The 24,467-nt window shown below is 51.5% G+C and overlaps 9 protein-coding genes across 9 annotated transcripts; 5 read left to right on the top strand and 4 right to left on the bottom strand.

The window, feature by feature from the left end:
- Positions 1-476: 476 nt before the first annotated feature.
- On the top strand, positions 477-2,043 carry K460DRAFT_376280 (uncharacterized protein; the record flags this gene model as incomplete). Its single annotated transcript, XM_040934864.1, has 2 exons — positions 477-706; positions 774-2,043. 2 exons carry the CDS (start codon positions 477-479, stop codon positions 2,041-2,043), a joined length of 1,500 nt encoding a protein of 499 aa, XP_040787185.1.
- Positions 2,044-2,624: 581 nt separating this feature from the next.
- K460DRAFT_282024 (peroxisomal membrane protein-like protein) lies at positions 2,625-3,767 on the top strand (the record flags this gene model as incomplete). Its single annotated transcript, XM_040928540.1, has 4 exons — positions 2,625-2,767; positions 2,815-2,987; positions 3,039-3,599; positions 3,655-3,767. The coding sequence occupies 4 exons, from the start codon at positions 2,625-2,627 to the stop codon at positions 3,765-3,767; spliced, it is 990 nt and encodes a 329-aa protein (XP_040787184.1).
- A 379-nt stretch (positions 3,768-4,146) lies between these two features.
- Positions 4,147-5,818, top strand: K460DRAFT_365558 (NAD(P)-binding protein). Its single transcript, XM_040933205.1, has 5 exons — positions 4,147-4,349; positions 4,398-4,418; positions 4,482-5,012; positions 5,065-5,252; positions 5,338-5,818. The coding sequence occupies exons 1-5, from the start codon at positions 4,307-4,309 to the stop codon at positions 5,719-5,721; spliced, it is 1,167 nt and encodes a 388-aa protein (XP_040787183.1). The 5' UTR covers positions 4,147-4,306; the 3' UTR covers positions 5,722-5,818.
- Positions 5,819-6,104: 286 nt separating this feature from the next.
- K460DRAFT_429361 (uncharacterized protein) lies at positions 6,105-6,794 on the bottom strand (the record flags this gene model as incomplete). The annotated part of the gene is made up of 1 exon (XM_040938310.1): positions 6,105-6,794. The coding sequence occupies one exon, from the start codon at positions 6,792-6,794 to the stop codon at positions 6,105-6,107; it is 690 nt and encodes a 229-aa protein (XP_040787182.1).
- Positions 6,795-7,094: 300 nt separating this feature from the next.
- Positions 7,095-13,040, bottom strand: K460DRAFT_365557 (uncharacterized protein). The gene has a single exon (XM_040933204.1). The coding sequence runs from the start codon at positions 12,672-12,674 to the stop codon at positions 7,533-7,535; it is 5,142 nt and encodes a 1,713-aa protein (XP_040787181.1). The 5' UTR covers positions 12,675-13,040; the 3' UTR covers positions 7,095-7,532.
- Positions 13,041-13,198: 158 nt separating this feature from the next.
- Positions 13,199-18,038, top strand: K460DRAFT_416012 (Trs120-domain-containing protein). The gene is made up of 3 exons (XM_040937769.1): positions 13,199-13,451; positions 13,510-14,591; positions 14,639-18,038. Exons 1-3 carry the CDS (start codon positions 13,286-13,288, stop codon positions 17,939-17,941), a joined length of 4,551 nt encoding a protein of 1,516 aa, XP_040787180.1. The 5' UTR covers positions 13,199-13,285; the 3' UTR covers positions 17,942-18,038.
- A 74-nt stretch (positions 18,039-18,112) lies between these two features.
- K460DRAFT_282361 (polysaccharide lyase family 1 protein) lies at positions 18,113-19,202 on the bottom strand (the record flags this gene model as incomplete). Its single annotated transcript, XM_040928563.1, has 3 exons — positions 18,113-18,652; positions 18,704-18,816; positions 18,878-19,202. 3 exons carry the CDS (start codon positions 19,200-19,202, stop codon positions 18,113-18,115), a joined length of 978 nt encoding a protein of 325 aa, XP_040787179.1.
- Positions 19,203-20,074: 872 nt separating this feature from the next.
- K460DRAFT_365554 (uncharacterized protein) lies at positions 20,075-21,314 on the top strand. Its single transcript, XM_040933203.1, has one exon. The coding sequence runs from the start codon at positions 20,291-20,293 to the stop codon at positions 20,942-20,944; it is 654 nt and encodes a 217-aa protein (XP_040787178.1). The 5' UTR covers positions 20,075-20,290; the 3' UTR covers positions 20,945-21,314.
- Positions 21,134-22,863, bottom strand: K460DRAFT_365552 (mitochondrial carrier). The gene is made up of 5 exons (XM_040933202.1): positions 22,764-22,863; positions 22,522-22,543; positions 22,324-22,400; positions 22,018-22,263; positions 21,134-21,968 (listed from the first exon to the last, which is right to left on the bottom strand). Exons 1-5 carry the CDS (start codon positions 22,800-22,802, stop codon positions 21,405-21,407), a joined length of 948 nt encoding a protein of 315 aa, XP_040787177.1. The 5' UTR covers positions 22,803-22,863; the 3' UTR covers positions 21,134-21,404.
- Between the last annotated feature and the right edge of the window lie 1,604 nt (positions 22,864-24,467).

Genomic DNA, 24,467 nt, shown 5'->3' with positions numbered 1-24,467 from the left:
AGACTCGGCAAAGGTTGTCCGATGTCTGCATCTCGCTGCGCTTTTCCTCTTGCAGCTGAGCGGTACCAATCACAACTTTGATGAGATGAGATCGCGGTTAGTTTTCTATGGTTGGTCTAGTGGGCTTGGAGGTCGGCCAGATCGTGAAAAGCCCGGCAATAACTTTTTCTCTGCCGCCGTCGGTTAGTCCAGGATGTAACCCGTAGGGGCAGAAATTTGCGTACGCCACCGTGGAGTCATATTTCGGTGGAGCTATTACGGGAACAGAGCCGTGATGACTCCAGCACATATCCATGATGATGGCTTTCAGGGAGTAAGACACTATACACTAAGTATTTACGAGTGGCCTTTTGTACCACGGTCTCGGATCCCCGAGCTGCTACCTAACAGCACCTTCGAATCACGAAGTTGCACAAGGTTGTAGCCATCAAGAGCTGGGAGACATGGCGAGATTGGACGATGTCGAGAGCAGTAGAATGCCGGTAAAAGATGAGACGAAAGGACCCAACATAGACGAGGGCAATATGGAAGTAGGCCCTGGCAAGCAGGCAAGAGTCGGGGGCTGGAGAGGCATGCTCAATTTTCTGGAGAAGCGTGGAGATGTCGAGCTCAGAGGCTGCACACCGGTGCCGTATGATCAACGGAATGAGACGAAGTACTTCAACATATTCACGCTGTGGTTCTGCCTCAGCTGCAATCCTTTACCGTACGTGCACAGTCGAAGCAACCGCCACTCACCGTAACAGTACGTGCAGATGCTAATATATCCACAGGGTCACCTTTGGCATGGTGGGAACCATGAACTTGGGTCTCAGCCTCCGAGATGCCTCACTCGTCATTCTGTTCTTCACTCTGATCTCGACTGCACCAGTGGCCTATCTCTGCACGTGGGGCCCAAAGACTGGTATGCGACAACTGGTTCAGGCCCGTTTCTCTTTTGGAAAGTACCTCGTCTCTGTACTTATCTTGCTGAATCTTGCCACGCTCACCGGGTTCTGCGTCGTCGATAGCATCATTGGCGGGTTTGCACTGTCTGCTGTCAGAGATGGGGAGACTATCAGCGCGACGGTTGGTATCGTCATCATCTGCCTCCTCGCACTGATCATCTCCTTCTGCGGCTTCCGAGTGCTACACATGTACGAGCAGTGGGCATGGATTCCCGCCCTGATTGCTCTCATCGTAGCTGCGGGATGCGGTGGGAAGCTGCTGAGCCAGCAGGTGGAAGCCCCTCTCGCTACCGCAGCGCAAGTCCTGTCATTTGGTGGCCTCGTGGCAAGTTTCATGTTACCTTGGGCCGCACTCGCAAGCGACTTTTCGACATACATGCATCCCAAAGCATCCAGTTTGCGGATCGCAATGTACACGTACATCGGCCTTGCTCTCCCAACGATCCTGCTCATGACACTCGGCGCAGCCATGGGCGGCGCAACACCCAATATCCCCGAATGGCAGGCTGGCTACGACTCCAACGCAGCTAGTGGTGTTCTTGCAGCCATGCTACATCCCGCAGGTGGTTTCGGCCGCTTCGTCACCGTCATTCTGGCTTTTTCGCTGCTTGGAAACCTTGCAGCCACCATGTACAGCGTCACCCTGAACCTGCAGATGTTCATCCCATGGCTGTTCCGCGTTCCACGAGTGTTTTTCAGCATCCTCATCACGGGCATCGTCATTGGCGTTGCCGTCGAAGCAGCAAAGAGCTTCTTCGTGAACCTAGAGAACTTTGTTGCAGTTATCGGATACTGGTCCTCGGCGTTCATCGGCATTGTTCTTACAGAGCATTTGCTATTCCGGCGGGCAAGTTTCGCGTCGTATACTGAGGACGAGACGGCATGGGATGATGCCAAGAAGCTTCCGCCAGGCCTCGCTGCTATTGGCGCTGCAGTGCTGTGCTCTGGCCTGGTTATTCCGACTATGGGGCAGACGTGGTACACTGGTCCGATTGCAGAGACTACGGGCAATATCGGCTTTGAGGTTGCTATCGTGCTCTCAGCGCTGTTGTATGTGCCCTTGAGAGCTTTGGAGAAGAAGACATGCGGTAGGTGAGAGCAAGCTGGACACAAGGAGACATTTTCAGCTCACTATCAGTGATTACGCCGGGTTTCCTAGTCATTGTCATAGACTAGTGCAACAAAAATCAACTCCTCCGCGAAAAGGGCCGCACAAATTCCTGCGCTCAGCAGCCCACGTGATCGAGCACTGCACTGTTCCCCCAACACCACCCAATCGCGCATCGCGCATCACGATAAGCTCTGTATGGCTTTGCGACCCCATGGTGCCAAGTTAGCACATGAACACGGGGAAATTGCACATGTGCACGTCTTGATGGTGGACTACCGTATCCGACTAGCTGCTTACCTCGGTTGTAAACGTACCCCGGGAATGTGAAGTGACGTTCACAAGCCAACGGAGCCGCACCTCAAAGTGCGGAGATACTGTCCAGGGACGCTGACTTGACCACGCACTCCTTTTTGAACATCTGTCTCTTATTAATTCTCTATCTTAGCTCTTTCTTACCACCACCTGCACCTGCAGTCCCTGCATCGCTATCTCCTCCCGCCGCCGCCGCAGTAGCCCCGCGCCTCCCCTCCTTTGACCTCGTCGCGACTCGACTCGATAACAACAACATGTCTCAAGCTCAAGAAAAAGCGCAGGAGAAGCTCGCCGACTCGACGGCATCAGTGCCGCAAAGCACCGCAGCTCAGCAGAGCGATAATGTTGCGCATGCGCTAGCTGGCGCTGGAGGAGGGCTGCTTTCCATGGCTTTGACGTATGTATATGATAAAAACAGCGAGGTTGCTTGCTAATGGCAACTAGCTATCCTCTCATTACGCTATCTACACGCGCTCAGGTCGAATCGAAACGCGCGCAGTCCTCGACCCTCAACGCGGCGCGACGCATCATAAAGCGAGAGGGCATTGCAGGACTCTACGCAGGCCTAGACTCTGCGCTGTTTGGCATTGGCGTCACGAACTTCGTCTACTACTACTGTATGGAGCCCATATACACACCAGCCATGATCAAGTACTGATAGCGTCAAGGGTACGAATGGACGCGCTCATTCTTTGAAAAAGCCGCGCTCAAAGCCGGTCGCGCCTCGTCGAAACTCACCACTGTTGAATCCATGCTCGCAGGCGCCCTCGCCGGCAGCGCAACCGTCCTCATGACCAATCCCATCTGGGTAGTCAACACACGCATGACGACGCGTAAATCCGAAGCCTCAGAAGACGCCCTCCCCGGCGCACCAAAGCCCTCCAAGGCCCCCTCCACCCTAGCCACGGTGCTCGCCCTCATCCGCGACGAAGGCCCCGCTCGCCTGTTTGCTGGCGTCATGCCGGCTTTGGTCTTGGTGATCAACCCGATCTTGCAATATACCGTGTTTGAGCAGCTCAAGCAGTTTTTGGAGAAGAAGAGGCGCGTTACGCCCAAGGATGCATTCTACCTAGGAGCATTGGGCAAGTTGCTGGCCACGAGTATTACGTACCCGTATATTACGGTCAAGAGCAGGATGCATGTCGCGGGGAGGGACGGGCCGAGGGAGGATATGTTGACCACATTCAGGAGGATTATCCGGGAAGAGGGGTATACTGGGTTGTATGGAGGTAAGCGTGCTACATGTTGTGCCAAAGTGAGGTATTTGTGCTAATGAGTTGGTAGGCATTGGGCCCAAGGTCACTCAAAGTGTCATCACAGCTGCATTCTTGTTCGCTTTCAAGGACGCACTGTACGCCTACACCATTCAGGCACGTAAGAAGCTTGCCGGCAGGTAGGCCACGATGGTGATGCACATAAAGGCAACACACTACGAGCTATCTAAAAAGATTGTCGTCAAGTCAAGCAAGGAATCGGGCGGAGTAGAGCGGAAGCAGATACCACATGGAGTAATTGCAATTTTGGGGGGTTATATTATTGTGCGTGTAGATCCACGCATGAGAGGTGGGAAACGTGCATGTCGCAGTCATCTAAAACACGTTGTATATACCATGAAAATATATGGACATGATTTACAAAAGGTTGGGCTCCCTTTCGACCTCGACATTATATCACAACAAGCGGCTCCGCTGCCCCAGGATTTTGGGGGCGGAAACGCTCCCGCATCTCCGCTAGCTAGGACCTCAGTATGCAGACATCATGCTTCGCCATGCCGCTGCGGGGTATTGGGCTGCGTAAACGTACCACTTGGGGTTACACGTGTACCTGCAACTAGATACTTGCAGGCGTACCCTCCGAGGGAAACTAATGTACAGATGGCGTGCATGCGCCCTTCAACGCTTTCCTCAACTTCAATCGTACATTCAATTGACACTCCATGATGACTTCAAATCTGTTTACTCTGCGGTGGGGCATTCTAGGTACGCACTGCTTCTTAACCTGCACATTACATGCTAATAGATCTGCAGCCACAGGAGGCATAGCTAATAGTACACCATCCCACCACCTCCCTTCCTACACACATGTTCCCGTCTAACTACAACATCGACCAGCATTCACAAAGGACCTCCTCATCGACCCCACAACCCGAGATGCCGGCGATATCCGCCACGAAGTCGCAGCAGCCGCATCCTCAACATCGGCAGCACGTGCACAGGACTTCCTCAACGAGGTTGGCGCCCCTGGTTCCGCAAAAGCGTACGGTTCCTACCGCGAGCTTGTTGAGGCCAAAGGTGTAGATATCATCTACATAGCGACACCGCACAGCCACCACTACCAACACGCCCGCCTGGCACTAGAGGCAGGCAAACACGTACTACTAGAGAAGCCCATCGCCGTCAATGCCCAGCAATGCAGGATTCTCCGCGATCTGGCCAAGGAGAGAGGGCGGTTCCTGATGGAGGCTGTGTGGACGCGTTTCTTCCCTTTGTCGCGGGAGGTGGTCGAGTTTGTGCGTAGCGGGCAGTTGGGTCATGTCAAGAGGGTATTTGCAGATTTCAGTTTCTGGAATGATGTCGAGAAGGAGTTTGGGAATCAGCATCGCATGGTCAATTTGGATTTGGCGGGGGGTGCGCTACTAGATTGTATGTCAGGACGGGTAAGGGCGAGAAGCAGTATGCTAATCAGTTGTTACAGTGGGCATATACTCTCTAACTTGGCTTTTCATGGCCTTGTATCATGTCCAGCCGAAGGAGACGCAGGTCGCGCCGCACGTGAGCTCGGCGGTGACAAAGTACAAGCCCACAGGCGCGGACGAAACGACTACGGTGTTGTTGTTGTTCCCGGGAACGGGGGCACAAGGTATAGCTACAACCAGCATACAGGTAAGTAAAGACAAATAGGCCTACCACAGCTGCTGCGAAAACATAGTGCACGCACAGTCAAGAGCTAAAACTGACCCATTTCAAGGTCGCAACTACTCCCAACCCCGATCTTCCTGCCCCTGATGCGATCCGTATACAAGGTACGTTTGGGGACTTGACGGTCAACTATGCGCCGAGACCAAGGAGTTATACTTTGACGCCGGCGGCGAGCCAGGCCCGAGGTACACTAGCTTCTTTCAAACACGAAACGAAAAGTTTCGAAATTCCTGGTGGTGGGCATGGCATGTTCTGGGAGGCGGACGAGTGTGCGCGTTGTGTTCGAGACGGGCGGCTTGAAAGCGACGTGATTCCGCTCGAAGAAACGGAAGCGTTGATGAAGGTTATGGATGAGGTGAGGAGGCAGGCTGATCTGGCTTATCCGGAGAGCATTGAAAATTTGGAGTATCCGCTTGAGGGGTTTGGGTTGTGATGTCGGGGATAGGAAGATAGGTAGACGGGCGGTTATAGATGACACTGAAAGATCAAAGAAGCGAATTCAAATCACACTTCTTAGTAGCAGAAGGCACGTTGCAGATGTTATGACCGCTTCATTTTCTCGATTGCTGACTGAGAGTATACTGCGGAAGACAACCTTTCCTGTCCTCCTATATATCATCAAAGCACTTTTGGGAAGATATATAACCCTCGTCCACCACGCACGCAATTTTTGTGAAGCCATGTACCACTTACTTCCTCCAGATATACCCGTCCTCCATATTCTGCAGGATATGTCTCAGGCTGGACATATATGTCAATTCTGTCAAACTCCTTAGCAACCGTACTGAGTAAATAGTCGAGGAAGTTACATACCAACTAAGCTACCATATCTTTTTCTAGCATCTCAGCCGCAGGCGTAGGCTCAGCCTCAACAACACGCTTGACGTAGCGGTTATGACGCCTACCAAGGTTGGTGGTAGGAAGGGCTTGAGCCTCATCTGCCACCCAGCGCTGGCTGCGGCCTCCACTGTCGGTGGTAGTGTGATGTGTAAACCCGCGCTGACTCCGACCACCGCCCATATTGCTGCTCGTCCTCGTAGGTACAGGAGGCGGAAGCGTCGAGCTAGTGGAAACGACTGATCCCTCCGTAGTTGTAGGGACAGCCTGAGCATGGTTCGCGACCAAGCGCTGACTACGGCTCGGCATGGGGAGAGGCCGGTCCGAACCAGTGGTCAAGCAAGCCATGTATGTCGAGGAAGTTGTAGAGCAAGTCAAGCTCGGCTTTGGAGTGCGTATCATGTCGGACCAGTTGCAGTCCTTGGACATCCACGTCTGAAGCGTGGTGGTTGATCCGAACGGGCAGACTTGGGTCTCGGTCCTACAAGCTGATGTACCTGTAGTCGACCAGCAATCCGTCACGGTTGTGTAGGGAACAGCAGAAAGAGTCATTGTAGGGGCAGGCTGCTCGCCGCGGCGCGTGCGTGTTCCGTAGATTGTCGTAGTTTTCTCTCCGAAGGCCAGGCCAGTGAGGCCGAGGACTCCTGCAGCAAGTGCGACGGACTTCATCTTGACGTTATGTTGAGAGGAGGATCGTAGTTGAAAGTTTAAATAGTGGAAAGCCGAAGGTGTGAGTAGAAAGAAGAGAAATGATTGTCGCGGGCAGCGAAGTCTTTTTATACGCACGGGTTGCGCAGGAAAAGTACGCTAAACATATCAAAAGGACCTTCACCTATGCTTCCAAGGTTGCCAGAAATCGAAGCGTGGTGAGAGGGCACAGGTGAAGCCCTTCACCGGCTAGGGAATAAGAAAGAAGGGTTCAAGTACTGCTACCCTGAGGATTATCTATTAAGCTATCGCTAGTCTATCGAAGTGTATTAGAGTCGATTTATTTGTAATCCCTCTAACTAAGGCAAGTGCGCCATAAGTAATAGTTGACCATGGTAGGCAGTCTCGACATGATGCGGTTCCGTGGTTGTGCCTACCTAACACATGGAGGTTGAATGCAATGACGCCCGTTTATATGGACAAATATGCGAAATGGAAAGAGCACAAGCAATGAAGCTTGATGAATTCAAGCGAGTATACTTGCTCGATATGCCACTCCGATCTCAAGCCGTCGGGGGAACACGAGCGTAGTGAACAAAGAATACGGCAAAGGAAAATGAGGATGATTGAGAAAATACTTCTATATTCTATAAATTGTCGAAAACCGACACGCCCCGCAATGCAGCCAAACTCCATACATCTACCAAGCTCTACTGATGCCCACGCACAACTCCCATACTCAGTTCGTATTCACCATGCTCATATCAAAAGCTTCTGCGTGAAGTTTTCTAAAGCAGCCCTATACTGCTGACTGTACTCAATAGCAATCTGCTGCTGGTACCAACTATGTCTTGCATTATGATCACCCACAAGATTATGCGCCAGCTCATGACAATACGTGAAGAACCAGCTGTCCAGTGCCCTCAGCCTACCCTCCCGATTTCCCCACCCATCACTATGCAACGTCATGAACCACGCAAGGTTGAAGAACAAACTGCCGTTAAGGTTGAAGGCGACCGTGTTAGACTTCCTGTCGAGAAATATGCTGACGGCAGCGGGGTTGACACTGAAGATCGTGGTGAGGCCGAAGATGAGAGGCAGAAACGCCTGTAAGTGGATCTCGAGGTCTGTGAGCGGTGCGAATTCATCGCGACCGTAGTAGATGTCGACGTGGCGGCCGGCGAAGGGGATGGAGAAGGCTTTGTGCAAGTTTTCCCACTGTTCGCCGTTACAGTAGCCACCTCGGTCGAGCTCTGTCGGATCTTGGTGCTGCTTCGCGTTGATGTTCGACATGCCTGTAGGTCGACACTCTTTGATCGCATTCTGGATGTTCGACTTCGTGGCTTGAATATCACGACTAATTTGAGGTCCGTCAGTGCCACCAGAAGGAGGGTTGGGCGAGTTCTTGAAGCCCAGTTTCTTGGCCCAATTGTTGATCAGTCCCTTCTCTGCTGAACGATGATTATTTTCAGCGACTTCCATGCCTGTATCTGGACTCCCGAAAGAGCCAGGCATCTGAGTGGGCTTCTCAGGTGTCGCAGGCGGGATGTTCTCCCTCTCTTCTGCTTTCACAAGCCCTGACCTGGCTTGCTCGACTAAACGTTGTTGCTCCTCTTCTTCGCGCTCCTGCTCATGCTGTTTCGCTATACGGGCTTCGTGTTCTTTTCTGCGTAAGATACGCTCCACATTGATACCCTTCTGTTGCAGTCGACGCAGCGGTTCAGTCAAAATTCGTTCCAGGGCAATCGTGTCATTACGCTTTGGTCGCGTAATCAACAATCTCACGAGTTCGCTCGAGACCTCATAAAGATCATACTTCGGTGTGACACTCAGTACATAACCGGTACCGCGTACCTTGATGATAGCAGCTGATTTCCTCGAAGAAGTTGCAACATTGCGTTCTGCAAGTGAGTACCGTATTGAGATGTCCGACACGCATTGGACAGTCAAATTGGATCCGAGCCACTTCGCATCATGCCTAATTGCTTTAGGAGATGCATCACGCTCATACTCGTGAATAAAAAGCCGCACACGCTCCAGTATATCTCTTCGTAAATCCTGAGCAGGAGTCTGATCGCGGACCACTGTTCCAATGCGCTGATCTGATTTAACTAATTCGGATACTTTCTGAACACCAAAGCGCGCGTAGAACTCCTCAAGCAGCTCCTCTTGGGGTGCGGCGATGATGAAGTCGCGAAACCTGATCAGGTAGTTGACATTGTCGATTATTACGATCTCCTTAGCCTGATTGAGCGACCATTCGCGTTGCATATTAGGCTCGTCAAGGTCATCTAAGTCCTCGTCATCAGGGTCAACCTTCTTCGCTATATCCTTGATATCCCGGTAACCAAGGAGTATTCTAGAGGCGACAAGGGTTTTTACTAGCTCCTTATCCTTCCATAAGTCTGATGTATGCTCGGCCAACTTTCTTAGCAAGTCGAGGTACTTTTCCTGGCCGATGGTGTTGAGGAATCGAGCGGGATTCTTCGCGAGCAAAGTCGCCAAGTCATGTGTACTTGGCTCGTGCTTCGCTCCCACTTTGAGAAGGAAGGCAGTTGCTTCGGCGCTATATTGAACGTAATCAAGTATGCCGCGGTATTCCTGATCGCGGCCAACGAAAACGTGTTCGGGCGGATCATAGTGGTGGATGCGCATTTCCGTCTTACCCTCTTGGGGCTTCGTCCTGTCCTCAAACCCACTGCAACTCGGATCAAGGTAGTACCTACGGAAGATTGGGACAATGTTGGCTGTCGAAAGACTTCCAATGATACCTTTGTACTGGTCTAGATCGGACGCACGAGAAGCAAAGTAAGCAAACTGCATCTCAGCGTCGAGCTTGCTCTTTGGTGGTGTCTTCATCAGATATTGCACGCATGGGCCTATGCTAGGGTCTTTCTGAACTCCGAACTTCTCAGCATGAGGGCGGAGGTCGCTCCTGAGGATTGCGAAACCTAGACAAGCGGCACTTTCATTGGTATAGCACTGGAACGGTCCCACCAACGCTGGAAAGGGCGCTTGCTCTGTAGGAAGAATCGGAAGCGTGAGAGCCGCGAACTTGGCCGCTTCGAGAGGGTAATTGTTCTTGTAGTAGTTCTGTATGAAGTACTCCATAGCTAGTTTGTAGAGCTGTGGATCCTTTGCTTGACCGGCACGATGAAGAATATTTGCGATCGTGAAAGAGTCTGGCCACTGCTTTAGGCCCAAGCGTAGCAGCAGCGCACCTTCGCGCAGGTTCGATTTGAACTCGAAGGGTAGCTTAATTTGATTCAGGCCTAAAGACAGAATGGCCTGATCTGGAGCGTAAAGATCTGAAGCCTTGAACATCTGGCTCTGCTGTACGGACGCACCTTCGCCAGGTAAGAACGGCGTTTCTCGTAAGCGGTCCAAATCCTTTTTCGGGATCTCGTCTATGACAGATGCAAAATAGCGAATAAGATCGACGTGATTCCAAGCGGCTTTCTCCGACTGCGCGTCGCGATTGCGCATTCTATCGAAGACCACAGGCAAATCGATCGTTTTTCGTACACCTAGAGCGAGTAGAAACTTCTCTTTTGAGCCAGCGAATACCTTCATGGTAGGTAGATCGTCGAAAAGCTTGACGGTCGGAAAGTACGATTCTGCTGGCAACCGCATACCCATCTTAGTCGGCATAATAGGGTGGGGAGTCAAGATCTTGACTACAGTCTCTTTGGCGCCGGCGTCGAGCTGCTCCCAGCATTTCGAGGTCAAACTAAGCACAGATGATGTGAGAATCTCGTCCTTGACGAGATCGTTTAGCTGTGGTTGTGCAGTCATGTGTCGGAGCCATCGAACCATTGATAGCTCTATCCAGCCGAATAGCTGCAGCTGCTTGACTGACATGCCTTTGGTAAAAGTGAAAGGTATAGTGTCGGGAGGGAGGGGCAAACTTGGAGTGATTCTAGCCGGATTGACAAATGTACTTATGTCTCCCAGAGCGAGAATTCTTCCTGAAGTCTTTTCGGGCTGCACATCGATGTTGGCTATGGTGTTCTCGAAGAGGCTACGCGAGCCAGGAATATCAATTTCGCCGCTCTCAAGCTTAGACCCACACCACTTAAGGAACTCGCTGAGCTCGTCTTCATTCAAAGCGCGTGATTCTAAACCTTGGCGAATGTCATGCATCGTGAGCTCTGTGATGAAACCACGATTATGCAGGTTGAGCATAAACGTAACGGCACCATTGGCCAGCTCTTGTGGAACCATCGGCACTTCTCCTAAGAAACTTAAGGTCTCCGCGGGCATGCGCACATTCTTGCTCGCCATGACACCCTTCGTAGATAAGATATCAATCGAGCGTTCCTTGGAGCAGATCCAGAAAGCTTCATCAATCTTTTCTCCTAGCGATGTAGAAGGGTGTGACGCATTCGCAGTATATTGCTGAAATGTATAGATTGCTCTTGGTACCAGGGACTCTATTGATTCTTTTCCAAATCGTGCTTGGATTGCTGCCATTTCTGACACGTAGGTAATACGACACGCCAACCCAGCTACGCGCAGCAGTTCGATGTTCCAAGTGGAGATATATCGCGCGTTCATGTCGACGTTCTCTCGCTCGACTGTTGGAATGAGTGACGGAGCAGAGATGTGAGCGAGGTATCCAGTCGTTTGTGCAGTAGGGAAGCCAATGAAGATGCGACCAGACTTGGTCGGAAGCACCTCAGCAAAGATCTTTGTTGCTAGCTCAGCTGTGTTTCCGGAACCTGTTGATAAGGTAGCCGAGGGGTCTTGATAAGGCGACGTGAGAAGAGCGATCTTGGTCGTCTTTGGAGGCGCCTTCTTCGTAGCTCGCTCGATCTCGGCTGCAAAACTACGCGAGACACGTGTGGCGACCTCCACGGTACATACTTGGAGAAAGATTGTTCCCTTCGATTCACCCGCTATTTCTTCACTAGTGTTGATCTTCTCAGTGGGTCGAGGCTTGGCGGCCTTTGAAGGCGCCTGAGGAGGCGGCGTTGAGAACTTAGAAAAGAAGCTCCGTAAGGTCGTGCCGGCATTGCGAACTTCTTGCTGTACAAGATCGGCAGCTCGTTTCGGTGGGTTCTGAGCAGACGCAATGACATTTAGCCACTCTACATCTATCTGAGAGTGGTGCCGTGTGACATGGGTAACCCGCATGAGCCCTCCCTCAGTCTCTACCTTCAACCCTTGTGGTACTCGGATGTCCTCAGGAGGGGAGGTCTTCTTCGAAAAAGAGGCAATTACATAGTCATCCACGTGTACCTCGATGCTTTCAAGCCCCACAAAGGTCAGACTAGTCGCAAGAAATTGACACAATGTCGGCAGGTTCGGTAGCTTGGATGGATTGTACGATGGCGATGCTGGATTAGCTTGCCGATAGTCGAGTGAGAATATCGTATCTGATGTGTTGTGCCCAGCCGGCACGGTAGAGATCTTCGTGGATAACGTGTTGCCCTTCCAATAGAAGGCCATTGTTTTGTCGCCTGAAACGACAAAAGGCTCGTCACAGTCGGCAAAAACGCTGTAAAAACCCACGCCAAATGCACCGATCTTCGTCTCATCGGGATTGCCATCTGCTATGCTCTTTAAACGACTCCAGTCAGCGGTTGTGAAGGGCTGCCCATTGTTGGTGACGACTAGTCGCTTCAAGGTATGATGCTGAATAATGTGCTTCAATAGAACAGGGTCATCGGCACCCTGGGGAGTGGGCACATTCAGAGAGGGATCCGTTTCAAGCCTAATGGTGACTTTGTTCGCTTTGGCGTCGGCAGCGTTCTGTATCAACTCCCGCAGTGTCGTATGCTCGCTGGAATATCGTGCCAAGACCTTGTCTATCAACGCTCGTGTGTTTACTGTGACCTCACTGTCGAAGCCATCAGCCATCGTCTGGTTGCGCAGTCGCGCAAAATCTATTGCAGACATCGTGGGTCCGCTTTATGTTGTGTTTGAGAGCCCAAGTGGCGAGTTTCTAGGTTTCTAGCTGCAGCCTGGATATTGTCGGTGACTGTTACGCTTAAACCCCACAAGTTACAGGGCGTGCCAAGGACATCCGGCTTTTGATTCACAGTGTTGAGGCAATGTGTTGCGTGATTGCAGCCGCTTGAGAGGGTATTAAAGTGATTCGAAATGAGACGGTCTCCAAGATTGTGTGAAACTGTGGGTGGCGAGGCTGGGGGACAACCAGAACTTAGAAGGACAGCACTGTACGAACTCCTGTCTTATGCTTACGCTATGCAAGAAGAGAAGGGAAACAATAAACAGCAAAAGCGTAGCTAATGTATGAAAGTGATAACGAATCGCGGGTTGTCGTCGCAGCGTGGTCGGAAGATGTCGCAGCTGCGCAGGGGCCCGTCCGTGCACAAAACGGGTTTAGTGGCTAGTTCGGGCCACCGCCAGAAGGTCGAAGCTCGAGGGATCGACCGTTCACCGTTCAATATTCGATACATTATGCATTCATCCCCCGACACAGCTTTACCCTCTCGATAGACCATATCACTCGCGGCCGCCTGGTTCTACATGTCTCCGATGTGGCGATGGCAGTCGACCCTTTATCCCCGATCGCGCCTGCGCGCATTAGGGCCCTTCTCCTCCCCGTGGGTCGCATCAAGCGTTCGAGCTTTTTAGTCTATGTCGACCTCCTACAGCAACAATCACTTGTTCGACTGGGAGACGTCAGCCCCGATCCTCGGCCTGACAGGAGTATGAATCCTCCACGAGCGCGTCTAGTCCGAAGTTTGCTGATCTTGGCATTGATTAGATATGTTTTCTCCCTTAGCATTTCCACGTGGAACGCTCCTATATGACTTGTCGACATCTTTACCTTCGGCATCTCACTTGTCATTGTCGCCCTTTGAACAGTTCAGGGAGCCTCTTCTTGTGATCGGTATTGGAGATGCATCAGAATATGCATGGCTAGAGCCGTCACGTGGGTCAGATGGAGTCCCAAACGGCATGTTTGGCGAGCCATCTCCTGAGGACGAGGAAGCGACTACAATACAGTCCTCTATTGATGACCTCCGGGAGCAGTTTCCAAGGGCGTACCTCCATAGTCTCATGATGTTCGAATCACCCCAAGCCCGACATCCTCTTCTGCCCCAAGAGACATTGTTGATTCCTCCGAAGTCTCGGCTGAAGACTACGACGATGAAGACATTCATGTGCGATCTCACTGCCACTCTCCTGGCAGAGATGACCACGCTAGCAAAATCAATACAAGCTTTACCAACCGTGGTCTCACCTGCTTCACAAAATGGCACGGCAGAAAATACACCGAGTTGGGCAAATTCGGATTTCACCGCATCGCCATTTACACGACGTAATTCGCAAGCGCCAAGCACTAGCAGGCCAGAGTCACCTATACCAAACACCCAGAAGGATAATTATCGCATGTCTATGCCTGTACTACCGTCAAGCTCAGGAGGGCCGTTAACTCCGGAGGACTCGAGGGCTGCTTCACCAAACACTCAAGGCACACGAACGCCGCCGACGACGTTTGATGATATATCTGGCATCAACGCGGCAAGCACTCTGCATCGAACAAACAGCAACACATCCAGGCCTCCTACGGCAACTAAAGATCTAGCAGCTGATCGAGTTTCAATCCACGGGTTTGGCTCTGGAGGAGTGGGTGAACGGGCGCGGAACAAGGGCCGCGGTCGCATTAGCATTGTGATTGGCGCACTGTATATGTGTGCAGGACAATGGCATGAGGCAATAAGAGAGCTCACGGAAGGTGGGACAAGAGCTCGTGCTTTCAGCGACCACTTGTGGCACGCCAAGGCTCTCGAGCACATCATGGTTTGTATGCTGTTGTTTGCGTGGTCAGGCATGGATTTTCAGGTTAGTATCACTATCCATGCCCTCAGCAGGCTTACTGACGCCCTCAGATACCCCAAATATGCCAACCAATATCAGATAAGACAACGAACAGCAAATCACCTCAACACACACCTCAACATACACCGTCGAGCAGTACTGCAGACGTTTCTGCGCCTGCAAGATCTTCCAGTAATGATGCTGCACTTGAGAGGCTCAACTCTCTTCTTCCCGACCTTGTCAACATGATACTAAACCTGTATTCCCGTGCGGCAAACTTCGCTGGCGAATCTTTACCGCCATTAGCCTTTTCTCAGTGCATCATACGATTTTCAAAACTTTTGACTGCGGTGAACCTAGCAGCTGGATATCTTGATGAGGATGCATTGCAAAGTCTTGTCCGAAACACACCATATAAACAGAAACCGAGACTTTCTGCCCCGAGACTCAGCGTTCACCCTACGAGAAATGACATAGCGTCGATGCTCTTCCGTGCGTTACCTGGTCCTGTGGATGCTTCTGGTATGAAACCCACAGACCGAGTGGTGGTGCTTGCCGGCGTCGCATCCGTTTTAGCTTCCTTGGGGCTGCAAAGAAAGAAAGCTATTGTCATGAAAGAATTCATCACTTCCCTTATCCCAGGTCTTGTTCAGGCTCGGAAAGTTGGGGCTGCAGAAATGGGCGTCCATCCAGCCGCTGGCCTAGCTGCCCTGAACGTAGCAGGGGGCATCAACCCGGGTGTGGGCGCTCTCAGCCTTGGCGAGAGTGAGGTTGAGAACGGCATCGATGAGTTCTTAGGCCTATTTGGAAAGATATACGGAATTCCGCACTCGAGAGACACCATACCGGGTGTGGCCCTATCAAATCCTGGAGAGCACAGTGCAGATAGTGTATTGGACGGTGCGAGTCAGGGTGTTGTAGATGCCATTCTCAGGATATCGTCTTTGCGGGCGTTCGGAAGTCTCGGTCTTAAGCTCGAGGTCCTTCGCATGTGCCTCAACTTCTGTGAAGCCTTACCAGACTTTAACGGTGTTCTTCACTTCACCGCCTCGCTGTTGCGTGTAGCAGGCCCTGGAACCGCGCCAAGGCCCAACAGCACTGATGTTTTCGTATCTCTCCCACGAGAAGAACAAGCGCGGCTTTACTCAAATATCACTCGAACAGTAACTGCATCGAAGAAGCTCGGTCTGCATCTTGTGGAGACTGAGTATTGGGACGACTTCCTGGTTCGTGGGCTGTTCATACTGGAAGAATCGGCACCCTTGCACTTGACTCTCCATCGCCCGGTGGAACTGAAGTCGACAGCTACAGATAAGGAGGGGCCATTTCTCCATAATTCTTGGCTCAAGAAGCCACAAACAAGTGTAGCTGATACGATCCTGGTTGCTAATAAGGAGTACCGCTTCCTCATATCTCTGCAGAATCCATACGACTTTGAACTAGGGGTAGAGTCACTGAAAATTGCTGCGGAAGGTGTTGAATTCACTGCGCTAGAAGAACACTTCTTGCTCGGTCCCTACAGAACCCAAAAATTTCAAATAGTAGGAAGGGCGCGATCATCCGGAACACTGAGAATTATTGGCTGCTACGTCAAGCTCATCGGCTGTCGAGAGCGTCTTTTCTCCATATTTCCAGAACCATGGAAGCCAAAAGGAGAACCTAAAATGAAGAAAATAGGTCTCAAAGCATGTCTAGGAGCGCCAATGTCACGACCTCTGTCGACGGTCATTGCTCCTTCCACTGAGCAGAAAACGACTACTGAGCCAAGACCCAAGTCACTGACCTTCACTGTCATACCCGAACAACCGGTCGTTGTCATCACTGATGTATCCCTGCCTCAGTCGGCATTGATGGTGCTAGAAGGGGAGAAGAAACAATTCACTGTCACTGTGAAGAATACCTCTGAAACCACGGCTGTCGATTTTGTACACATTTCATTCCACGACTCTGCAACGACAGCAATTCAAGCAGCCACTTCGAATAAGGATTTACCTCCTGCTGAGTTGCACGAGCTGGAAGTCCAGCTTGCGTATCACCCATCTTTCCGCTGGTGTAGGACGATAGATGAAGAGTCTCTCCGCATACAGCCTGGGCAAGAGATGGGCTTCACTATCGAGATCGTTGGCCGGACACGCCTAACAGACGCTGTCATCCAAATCGACTATGCGAATTTAGGGAAACGGCGATCGGAGGTTGAGGAACAATTCTTCACTCGGCAAGTCTCTGCTCCAATATCGATCACCGTGAATGCAAGTGTACAGCTTCAGCGTCCAGACATTGTTCCTCTTTCTAGAAGCTTCGGTTGGTCTCATCAGCAGAGCCCCTCCACATCCCTACCAGCCACCGCAGCCGAGCCTGGGCTATCTACAATTATCCCGTCCGACGAAGCCAATACCCATTGGCAGCCTTTCCGGAGTCACATACAGAGCCAACGAAACGATGACGAGTACTGTATGCTCATTCTAGATCTTCGCAACTCCTGGCCCAATCCACTATCCGTCTCCTTGGAATTTCAGCGCCCAGGTACAGAAGACGAGGGCCAAGAACAATCTAGAGACAAAGCATACGCCGTCAACGAGGTCATTCAACCTGGCCATGTCAACAGAATCGTCATGGTTTTACCGAAAATCTATCTAAAGAACCCGCATGCCGCTATCCCATATCTTAATCCTGCAAACCAGCGCCAATTCGTTGTCAGCACAAGCAAGATATCACCAGAGACAGAGCGCGCAAGCAGGGAAGCGTTTTGGTATCGCCATGAGCTTTTGAAGCTCGTACGTGGGATGTGGAAAGAAGAGAGCAATGGGCGTCATGGCGACCTAGAACTGCGCGGTATCCGGTTTTCACCGCGCATGGTGGAAGCGATCAAGCTTGAGGATATTATGATCGAGACGAGCATCACTTCTGACTACCAAGCATCAGGTGGCGAAGGTTCTGTGCGGCAGCTTAGTCGCGCCAAGTTCGAGGTCCCGGTCAACGAGTTCTTGACTATGAAGACGACAATACGCAACCGTAGCCCGCATCCTATCTCACCCATCCTTAGGCTACAACCTCACCTCGCTGGCCTACCGCATAACATTGCCCTCGACCTAGATAAGCGATTCTCTTGGACTGGCCTTCTCCAGAAGAAGCTGCCTATTATACATCCTGGTCAGTCTGTAGAGTCTGAGCTCGGCATAGTCGCGTTATGCAGTGGTACTTTTGAAATCGGCGCAACGGTAGGTGAAGTCGAGCTGGTAAATCCTGAAGGTGAAGAGGATGGCAAAAGAGCCTGGAATGAAACGCAGGCCCTGATGCAAGGAAATATTCTGGGTGAGCGGAAGCTACGAAGTTGGCATATAAAGGAGCCGTGTGTTATCCATGCTTCTAGATAATCCACTGTATTTCAAGCTATATATATTCAGCAAAGGCACTTCGTCCCTGTCAGCTCCATGTCATCACAGTCTGACCGCGTCTACCTTTGCACCCGAGAAACAATCTTCCTTCAACACGTTTCGATATTCCCTAACTCTACCCACATACCACTGCATAATTGAGCACTATTATTAGAAGACGAGCGTAGCACCAGCCGTACGAACAACTGTCGCCTTAACCGCTGAAGCAGCAAGGAGCCCCGAAACATCATACGGTACCTTTGTAAGCGTACCTACAGACGCCGTATTCTGGCCGCCACCAAGATCATTGCCAGACGCAACGGCGTAACCCGAGTCGGTAGAGTACAGCGGCTTCTTCGACCCAGAGAAAACATTGTTCTGGACAAGGAGCTGAGCGCCCTGGCGGGTATTAACACCATCAGACACGTTTTCGTAGTAGTTGTTGTATAGATGGCCTGTGCCAAAGCGGAAAGACGGGCCACGGGAGTTGATATTGTACCAGTAGTTGTTGTGGTACGTGACACGCAGATGGCCCTTATCCTCGGAGCCGTTGTTGTCGGAGTGGCCGACAAGCGAGCACTTCCAGTGGTCATGGAACACGGTGTTGGAAACTGTTACGTAGTCTCCGGCGTGGGTGATATCGAGAAGGCCATCGTAGTGATCCTTGTCGTGATCGCGGTCGGAGGAGAGATTGACGTGGTCGATCCAGACCTGATTGAAGAGTCAATATGTGTCACGAGCGAGTAGATGCTCAGTGAATACATTTTGAGCAACCTGAATAGCGATGGCGTCGCCGCCAACGACTTTGGTGATAGCCAGGTTGCGAATGATAACGTTTTTGACGTTCTTGACTGTGAGGGTGAATCCGGTGAGAACTGGAGGTCATGGTATTAGCCATATATATCTGATGCTATAACCGATGGTAGGTACACATACTGACTGAGGAATCCTTGCCAATAACACTCTTGTTTGATCCAATCTTTACGTTCTCACCATTCCCCAGGATTGGGCCAGTAACGAGGACAATAGTAGCAGCATCTCCCTTGACCGCTGTAGCTAATTCGCTGAGTGAAGCAACCTCAATGGTCTTGCCACCCTTGCCACCCTTGGTACCACCATTTAGAGTAGCATAACCAGTCGACGCAACATCTTCGAGCAGAGCAGCACGCTTGGGAAGACTGACATGGTTAAAGCTGGTCATGGTAGGTGCTGCTAAAGTGGAAATAGCCATGAGGCTGAGAGAAACGATTGAGCACTTCATTATGGAGACCCTGATGATTATCGGGAAGCTTGTATGAATTGACGGACTGAAGAAAAAGATTGTGTGAGGTTACGCGGGCTCTTATATAGCTTCGCTTCAATCTAACAGATGATTCTACCATTATCATCGCACCTTTCCCTTCAAGCCGTACAAGCATAACTACTGTGAGCACGTTGTTTCAAGCCTTTTCGCACCAATGGGCCTCGTCCTAGATTGGGCAGGGTAACAAACCGATACTTTTGATCCTAGAGCATTTCCCCTCTTTAGTCCAGAACGGGAAGCAAGCAAACCTCTGGTATGTTAAGCTCTGCATGGTAGTGATGTGGAAGTAATGTAATTGAAACAATTAACCGGACTGGCTAACATGATGCACTTGGTGCACGGCAGAATACTATAAGACCTCCCTCCAGCATCGCCTCTGAGAGATGTGGGATAATATCGTCGGTTGAAAGTGCCCCTGGTATCATAACAACGCTGGTTGGAGAGGGAGGGAGGGTTGCATGCAATCCAATCGATGGCAATCCTTATTGGAACTAAGTGTGACATTCTCTCGTGGCGGCATATGCACGTAGACTGAAAAATTTAATTCAAGACCGTGCATGCGCATGTACGGACGAAGTACTACGGTCTCGTAGAATCGTCCTGTTATGGAAGGTGTCGAATAATGTATATGCTATAGAGCCACCCGAAGGCAAGGGGCACCCCTGGGCTCTATAAGCGCTTGAATATCGAGTAGAGGTGTGCATCGGAGATTTCGAGAGGATGTGCAGGAGAGGTTCGACGGGGACAAGATGAATGTATGCTTCACGTGCCAAGTGACATCATCGCCTGAAACGGTAATCATCTTTCCGAGGAACAGTAAAGAGGCCAGCGAGGCGCGAGTGCACAAGGCAACAACAAACGTACTACTATATTTACAAGCCACTAAAGTAGAGACATCCTTCTCGTCTTCCCCAGCACTTGAAAGTTTACTGTCAATCGTATAAGTACTAGTCCATACGAGCCAACTCTTCGACCGCATCAAGAGTACCACAGCTGCAAATCGGAAACTTTCAATCACTTGCCTACACGCCGCGTACCGGTCCACGATGCCGCCAATCACCCTTCACAAGGATGCTCCAATCGCTCCAACCAAAGCCGACGGTATCACCCCTCAAACCGCGACGAACAACCCACCACCAACACGCACTACACCCGCATACACGCCCGCCACTACAACACAAGCCTCCTCAAGCCCTCCTCCTCCACAACCCGGCGCTCGTCCAGCTGCACCAACAGGCTCGACACAGGGCAACAACAATGCGTCGCCAGCGCCTCCACAGCCCGGTCCTACAGCAACTGTGGTAACAACGGAGACAAGACTAGGCGGTCCACCACCACAGTTTACAGCCCCACCACCCACCGATTCAGCGCTCGCAGGCCGGAGCACAACAACGTCAACCACAGCGTCTAAGCCCGGGCCTACTACGCTGAACTATGGGCCCGCTGCGTCTTCGTTTCAAGCTGCAGACTCAGCAGCAGCGGCGCCCACACGAACAAGCCTTGAGCATCCGCCAGGGTATACGCAAGTGCCTGATAATGCGCCGTATACGGCTGGGGGAGGCATTGGCGGGAGTGGAGGCCAAGGGCAAGGGACTGAGGAAGGGGGCGTTGGAGCAGCTGCGTGGAACGTGTTGAGTAAAGCGGGAGAGGCACTGAAGAAGGGCGAGGAAGCCGCATGGAGGGCTGTTCGAAACAAGTGATTAGAACCCGGGTATGTGTCCAGTCACACTTAGCTAGGGTTGGTAGGCTTCAGGATTCTGGCACAAGCAAAATATCCACTGGTGTTGATCGACATGCGGTCATAAGGCGTCACGGACATCACATATGTATCAACAAGATAGCAGTATACAAAGAAACCCAATGACTCTCTATAAACCACTATTTTCCCCAGGGCACCAAGCGATGGAAACACAGTTAAGAAAGTGGTAAACAGACAAGCAATGCAAGCCGGATATGTCGTGTGTAATACAGAATGCTGTGAGGGAAAAACAGTTGCCGGCAATGTAAAGTACAAGGTGTGTTACCACCGGGTCGTGCTTTTCGTTACCAAGAACAATCTTAGCATACCACCACACGCACCTCATCCCCTCTCACGCCGCAATTATCTTCTTCCACCACATGAACTCAAGTTGTTGGGGTATCGAAGAGGTAGAAAGGCGCTTAACCAGATCCACCCTTGAACTTCTTGCCGAACACGATGAGCTGGGCCTGGTCGTAGATGGACAGGACACCGGCACCGGCAACACCACGGAGGATGTTGGCACCAGCACCCTTGAAGAGCGAGCGGACACCCTCAGCGGCAACGATCTGGCGGGCGGCATCCATGGTACCCTTGTACTTGACGGCCTCACCGGAGGTCATCATCATACGACGACGGATGGTGTCGAGAGGGTAGGAAGCGATACCGGCACCAGTGGTGACAGCCCAACCGAGAGCGAACGAAGCCAAGAAGTTACCCTCGAGGGTACCGGTAAGGAGGACAGGCTTGATCGAGTCGTACATACCGAAGTACAGACCACGGTAGACGACGATACCAGCAACAGAGGGCATGAAACCACGGTAGAGACCGCCAATACCGTCAGAGGCGAGGGTCTTCTTGTAGACATCTACGAGGCCGTTGAACTGACGCTCACCACCCTTCTTGGCGGACTTGGCGTCGTTGGCAAGACGAGTACGAGCGTAATCGAGGGAGTAGACGAAGAGGAGGGAGGTGGCACCAGCAGCCTGATGTTGTCAGTTCTAGAATCATTTCCAATTCAACATGGCTACTTACACCACCGGAGGCCAAGTTACCAGCCATCCACTTCGCGTAACCATCACGCTCCTTCTTGTAGGCGAACATCGCCTTGTAGGTATCGCGGAAAGCGAAGTTCAGGGCCTGGGTAGGGAAGTAACGGATGACGTTGGCCGTGTTACCACGCCAGAGGGAGAGGACACCCTCGTTCTTGGCAGTTCGGCTGAAGCACTCGCCAATACCGTCGTACTTGCGGTCGAGACGACCGGACTTGAGCATCTCATCCTATCGGGCTGTGTCAGTAATGCTCTCGTGGCGAGGATGCGGTGTGAAGACAAATCTTACCTGGTTCTGGATGAGGAGCTTGACACGCTCGATGGGGGCGGCAGCGGTCTTCGAGACGGCGGCGGAAACACCACCCACTGTAGATAAGAGGTTAGCAGCCGCAACATGCGAGAAAATTTTACAGATGGTCTTCGCATCACATCCGGCGGCCAAGGGCACTCGCGGCTGATGGTGATTGCCATTGAGGATGGGACGTACTCAAGAAGTCCACCACGAAACCCTGTCATCGTCGTTAGCACATGTCGCCTGTAAATAATGTAACAGCTGCCAGCGGAACCGCCAACTAACGCGCACATTGCCAGAGGCGTCAGATCCATCTCGTCGTATCGTAGGCTCGCTTGGAAGCTCGCTTGATGCCATTGAGATGGATAGGTGCCCGTTGCTGGCTTGATGGTCGCTGGAAGTGGACTGGCGGGCGGCGCTGAAGGTGAGTGACTTACGGGCATGCCGAAGGCGGATTTATCTTGTTGGCCCGACATCTCGACGAATTGACGCGAAGAGGGGAGATAGGGAGATTAGAAGTAGATGCAGGTGGATGGGGTTGAAGGTTTGAAAGGTATTTGTACGGGAAGTTGCGACAAAATCTGCGGGAGTTGGTCAAAGCGCACTAGTCCTGTCACGTGCTAGCATCGTTGTCCGCTGTCCCGAAAGCTCCCTCATCAAGCCTCGGAAATGCGGGCTAGGCAAAGTGTAGAGTTTTTTTTTAGCAAAGCATCTGTACCTAGGTAGGAACATAGATTGCTCTGTGCCCCAAATCCTACCATACCGCAGAGCAACCGCTGTGCCAAAACGTCTTTCTGGACATAGTAGTAGCCCACGACGGCCCAGCTCCCGGTTCTTCAATCTCAAGCAGGGGACCATGGGCGTTGCCGTAGCAGCAAAACATCGGATATCCTTTGGCGTACTGCACGCACTGCTCTCTGGTAGGCGCCATAGCGTTTAATTCAACACCAAAGATCACTGTGGGTCTGTACAAGTGTCCAGATGCCATTTCCAGCCTGCAGCGGTGCAAGTTCCAATGGCTCTCCTTTTCGGAGACACTGGTCGGAGCGCCTTTTTTGGCCGGGTAATCTCGGGGTGGAGGCCTGCTCGGGCCAACAATCTAGCGGAGGCCCCGGAACTACGAATTTTCCATCGCCTCGTCCGTGATTGGAAGGAGCCTGAAGCCTTCTGGGCCTTGTCGACATGTGGAAGCAAGATTCATGATGTCGTTGTTGCGATCTGTTTTGAGTGTTCTACGGATATTTGGTCGGAGGACGCTAGGTGACCAAAGAGTTGGAGCGAACAAATGTTACGCGCTACCAGATTGATATCTACAGTCTACACAATTCAATTGATAATATCCCAAGCATTCGGTCTTCTCAACGACGATGTCGGCAACTTTAAACCCCACGCTACTGCATGCTATTGATGCCCCAGCTTCTCCAAGACTGGGCATGTTCCACAAGGCAGTGCCGAATCATATCATCCATCGTGTGGATGCTGGTGCGACGACCTCGATACATGATCCTTCCAGCACCTACGCAAGCTGACTTTTTCTTACTGTCTTGCATGCTGGTTCTCCTAAATGTAGCATTAGTACCTGCATCTACTTCTAGTCTCGCTATCTCCCCTCTTCGCATCCACCTGTCAGCATCATAAGATGAAGAGGGTGAAGATGCAATCACTAATATATCTCTTACTTGGTGCGTTAAACTATTGATACAGAATGCTCGCTAGAACACCTCCCGTATAGATGTTGTGATAAGTCTGGATTTGGGTATTCTACATTCGCGGCGCACGAGTCCAACGAGATCCGTTTTCTTGTGACCTCCTCTTGTCCAAGAGCATCCCATATGCGGCTACTCGACTGAGGTGCTCCGCCGAAAGCCTTGATCTCTGTGTACAGGCTCATCCCATCAAAGGCTAGCAATGTTATAGCAATGTCATGCACAAGGACGCAACGTCGCGATCGCTTGGAGCGCCCTTGAAGTTCATTTTTTGGCGTATCTTCGCTCTTCCAAATAGCATTACCGTCATCAATGCGCCTGTACAGGCTCGAACTTATGACTGCGAGGCATTCATCGTCTATTAAACCCCGTTTCCATCAACAGCACTGTAGCATGAATGCTTCAGTGTTCTTGCTAGTTGCCCTTATCTACACT

The sequence above is a fragment of the Cucurbitaria berberidis genome (genome assembly GCF_010015615.1).
Source record: "Cucurbitaria berberidis CBS 394.84 unplaced genomic scaffold K460scaffold_3, whole genome shotgun sequence".
Classification (NCBI taxonomy): Eukaryota; Fungi; Ascomycota; class Dothideomycetes; order Pleosporales; family Cucurbitariaceae; genus Cucurbitaria; species Cucurbitaria berberidis.
Note: the sequence above shows the minus strand (reverse complement) of the source record. Positions and strands in the feature narration are given on the sequence as shown.

Bases quoted from the DNA above. Each gene is read 5' to 3' on its own strand.
- K460DRAFT_416012 (XM_040937769.1), top strand. From the start codon at position 13,286: ATGGCAGTCGACCCTTTATCCCCGATCGCGCCTGCGCGCATTAGGGCC. The intron at 13,452-13,509 runs GTATGAATCCTC...GGCATTGATTAG, and splicing joins CGATCCTCGGCCTGACAGGA to ATATGTTTTCTCCCTTAGCA. The intron at 14,592-14,638 runs GTTAGTATCACT...TGACGCCCTCAG, and splicing joins GGTCAGGCATGGATTTTCAG to ATACCCCAAATATGCCAACC.
- K460DRAFT_365557 (XM_040933204.1), bottom strand. From the start codon at position 12,674: ATGTCTGCAATAGATTTTGCGCGACTGCGCAACCAGACGATGGCTGAT.
- K460DRAFT_365552 (XM_040933202.1), bottom strand. From the start codon at position 22,802: ATGTCGGGCCAACAAGATAAATCCGCCTTCGGCATGCCC. The intron at 22,544-22,763 runs GTAAGTCACTCA...CGACGATGACAG, and splicing joins AATCCGCCTTCGGCATGCCC to GGTTTCGTGGTGGACTTCTT. The intron at 22,401-22,521 runs GTACGTCCCATC...TCTTATCTACAG, and splicing joins TTTCGTGGTGGACTTCTTGA to TGGGTGGTGTTTCCGCCGCC.
- K460DRAFT_365558 (XM_040933205.1), top strand. From the start codon at position 4,307: ATGATGACTTCAAATCTGTTTACTCTGCGGTGGGGCATTCTAG. The intron at 4,419-4,481 runs GTACACCATCCC...AACATCGACCAG, and splicing joins CACAGGAGGCATAGCTAATA to CATTCACAAAGGACCTCCTC. The intron at 5,253-5,337 runs GTAAGTAAAGAC...ACCCATTTCAAG, and splicing joins TAGCTACAACCAGCATACAG to GTCGCAACTACTCCCAACCC.
- K460DRAFT_365554 (XM_040933203.1), top strand. From the start codon at position 20,291: ATGCCGCCAATCACCCTTCACAAGGATGCTCCAATCGCTCCAACCAAA.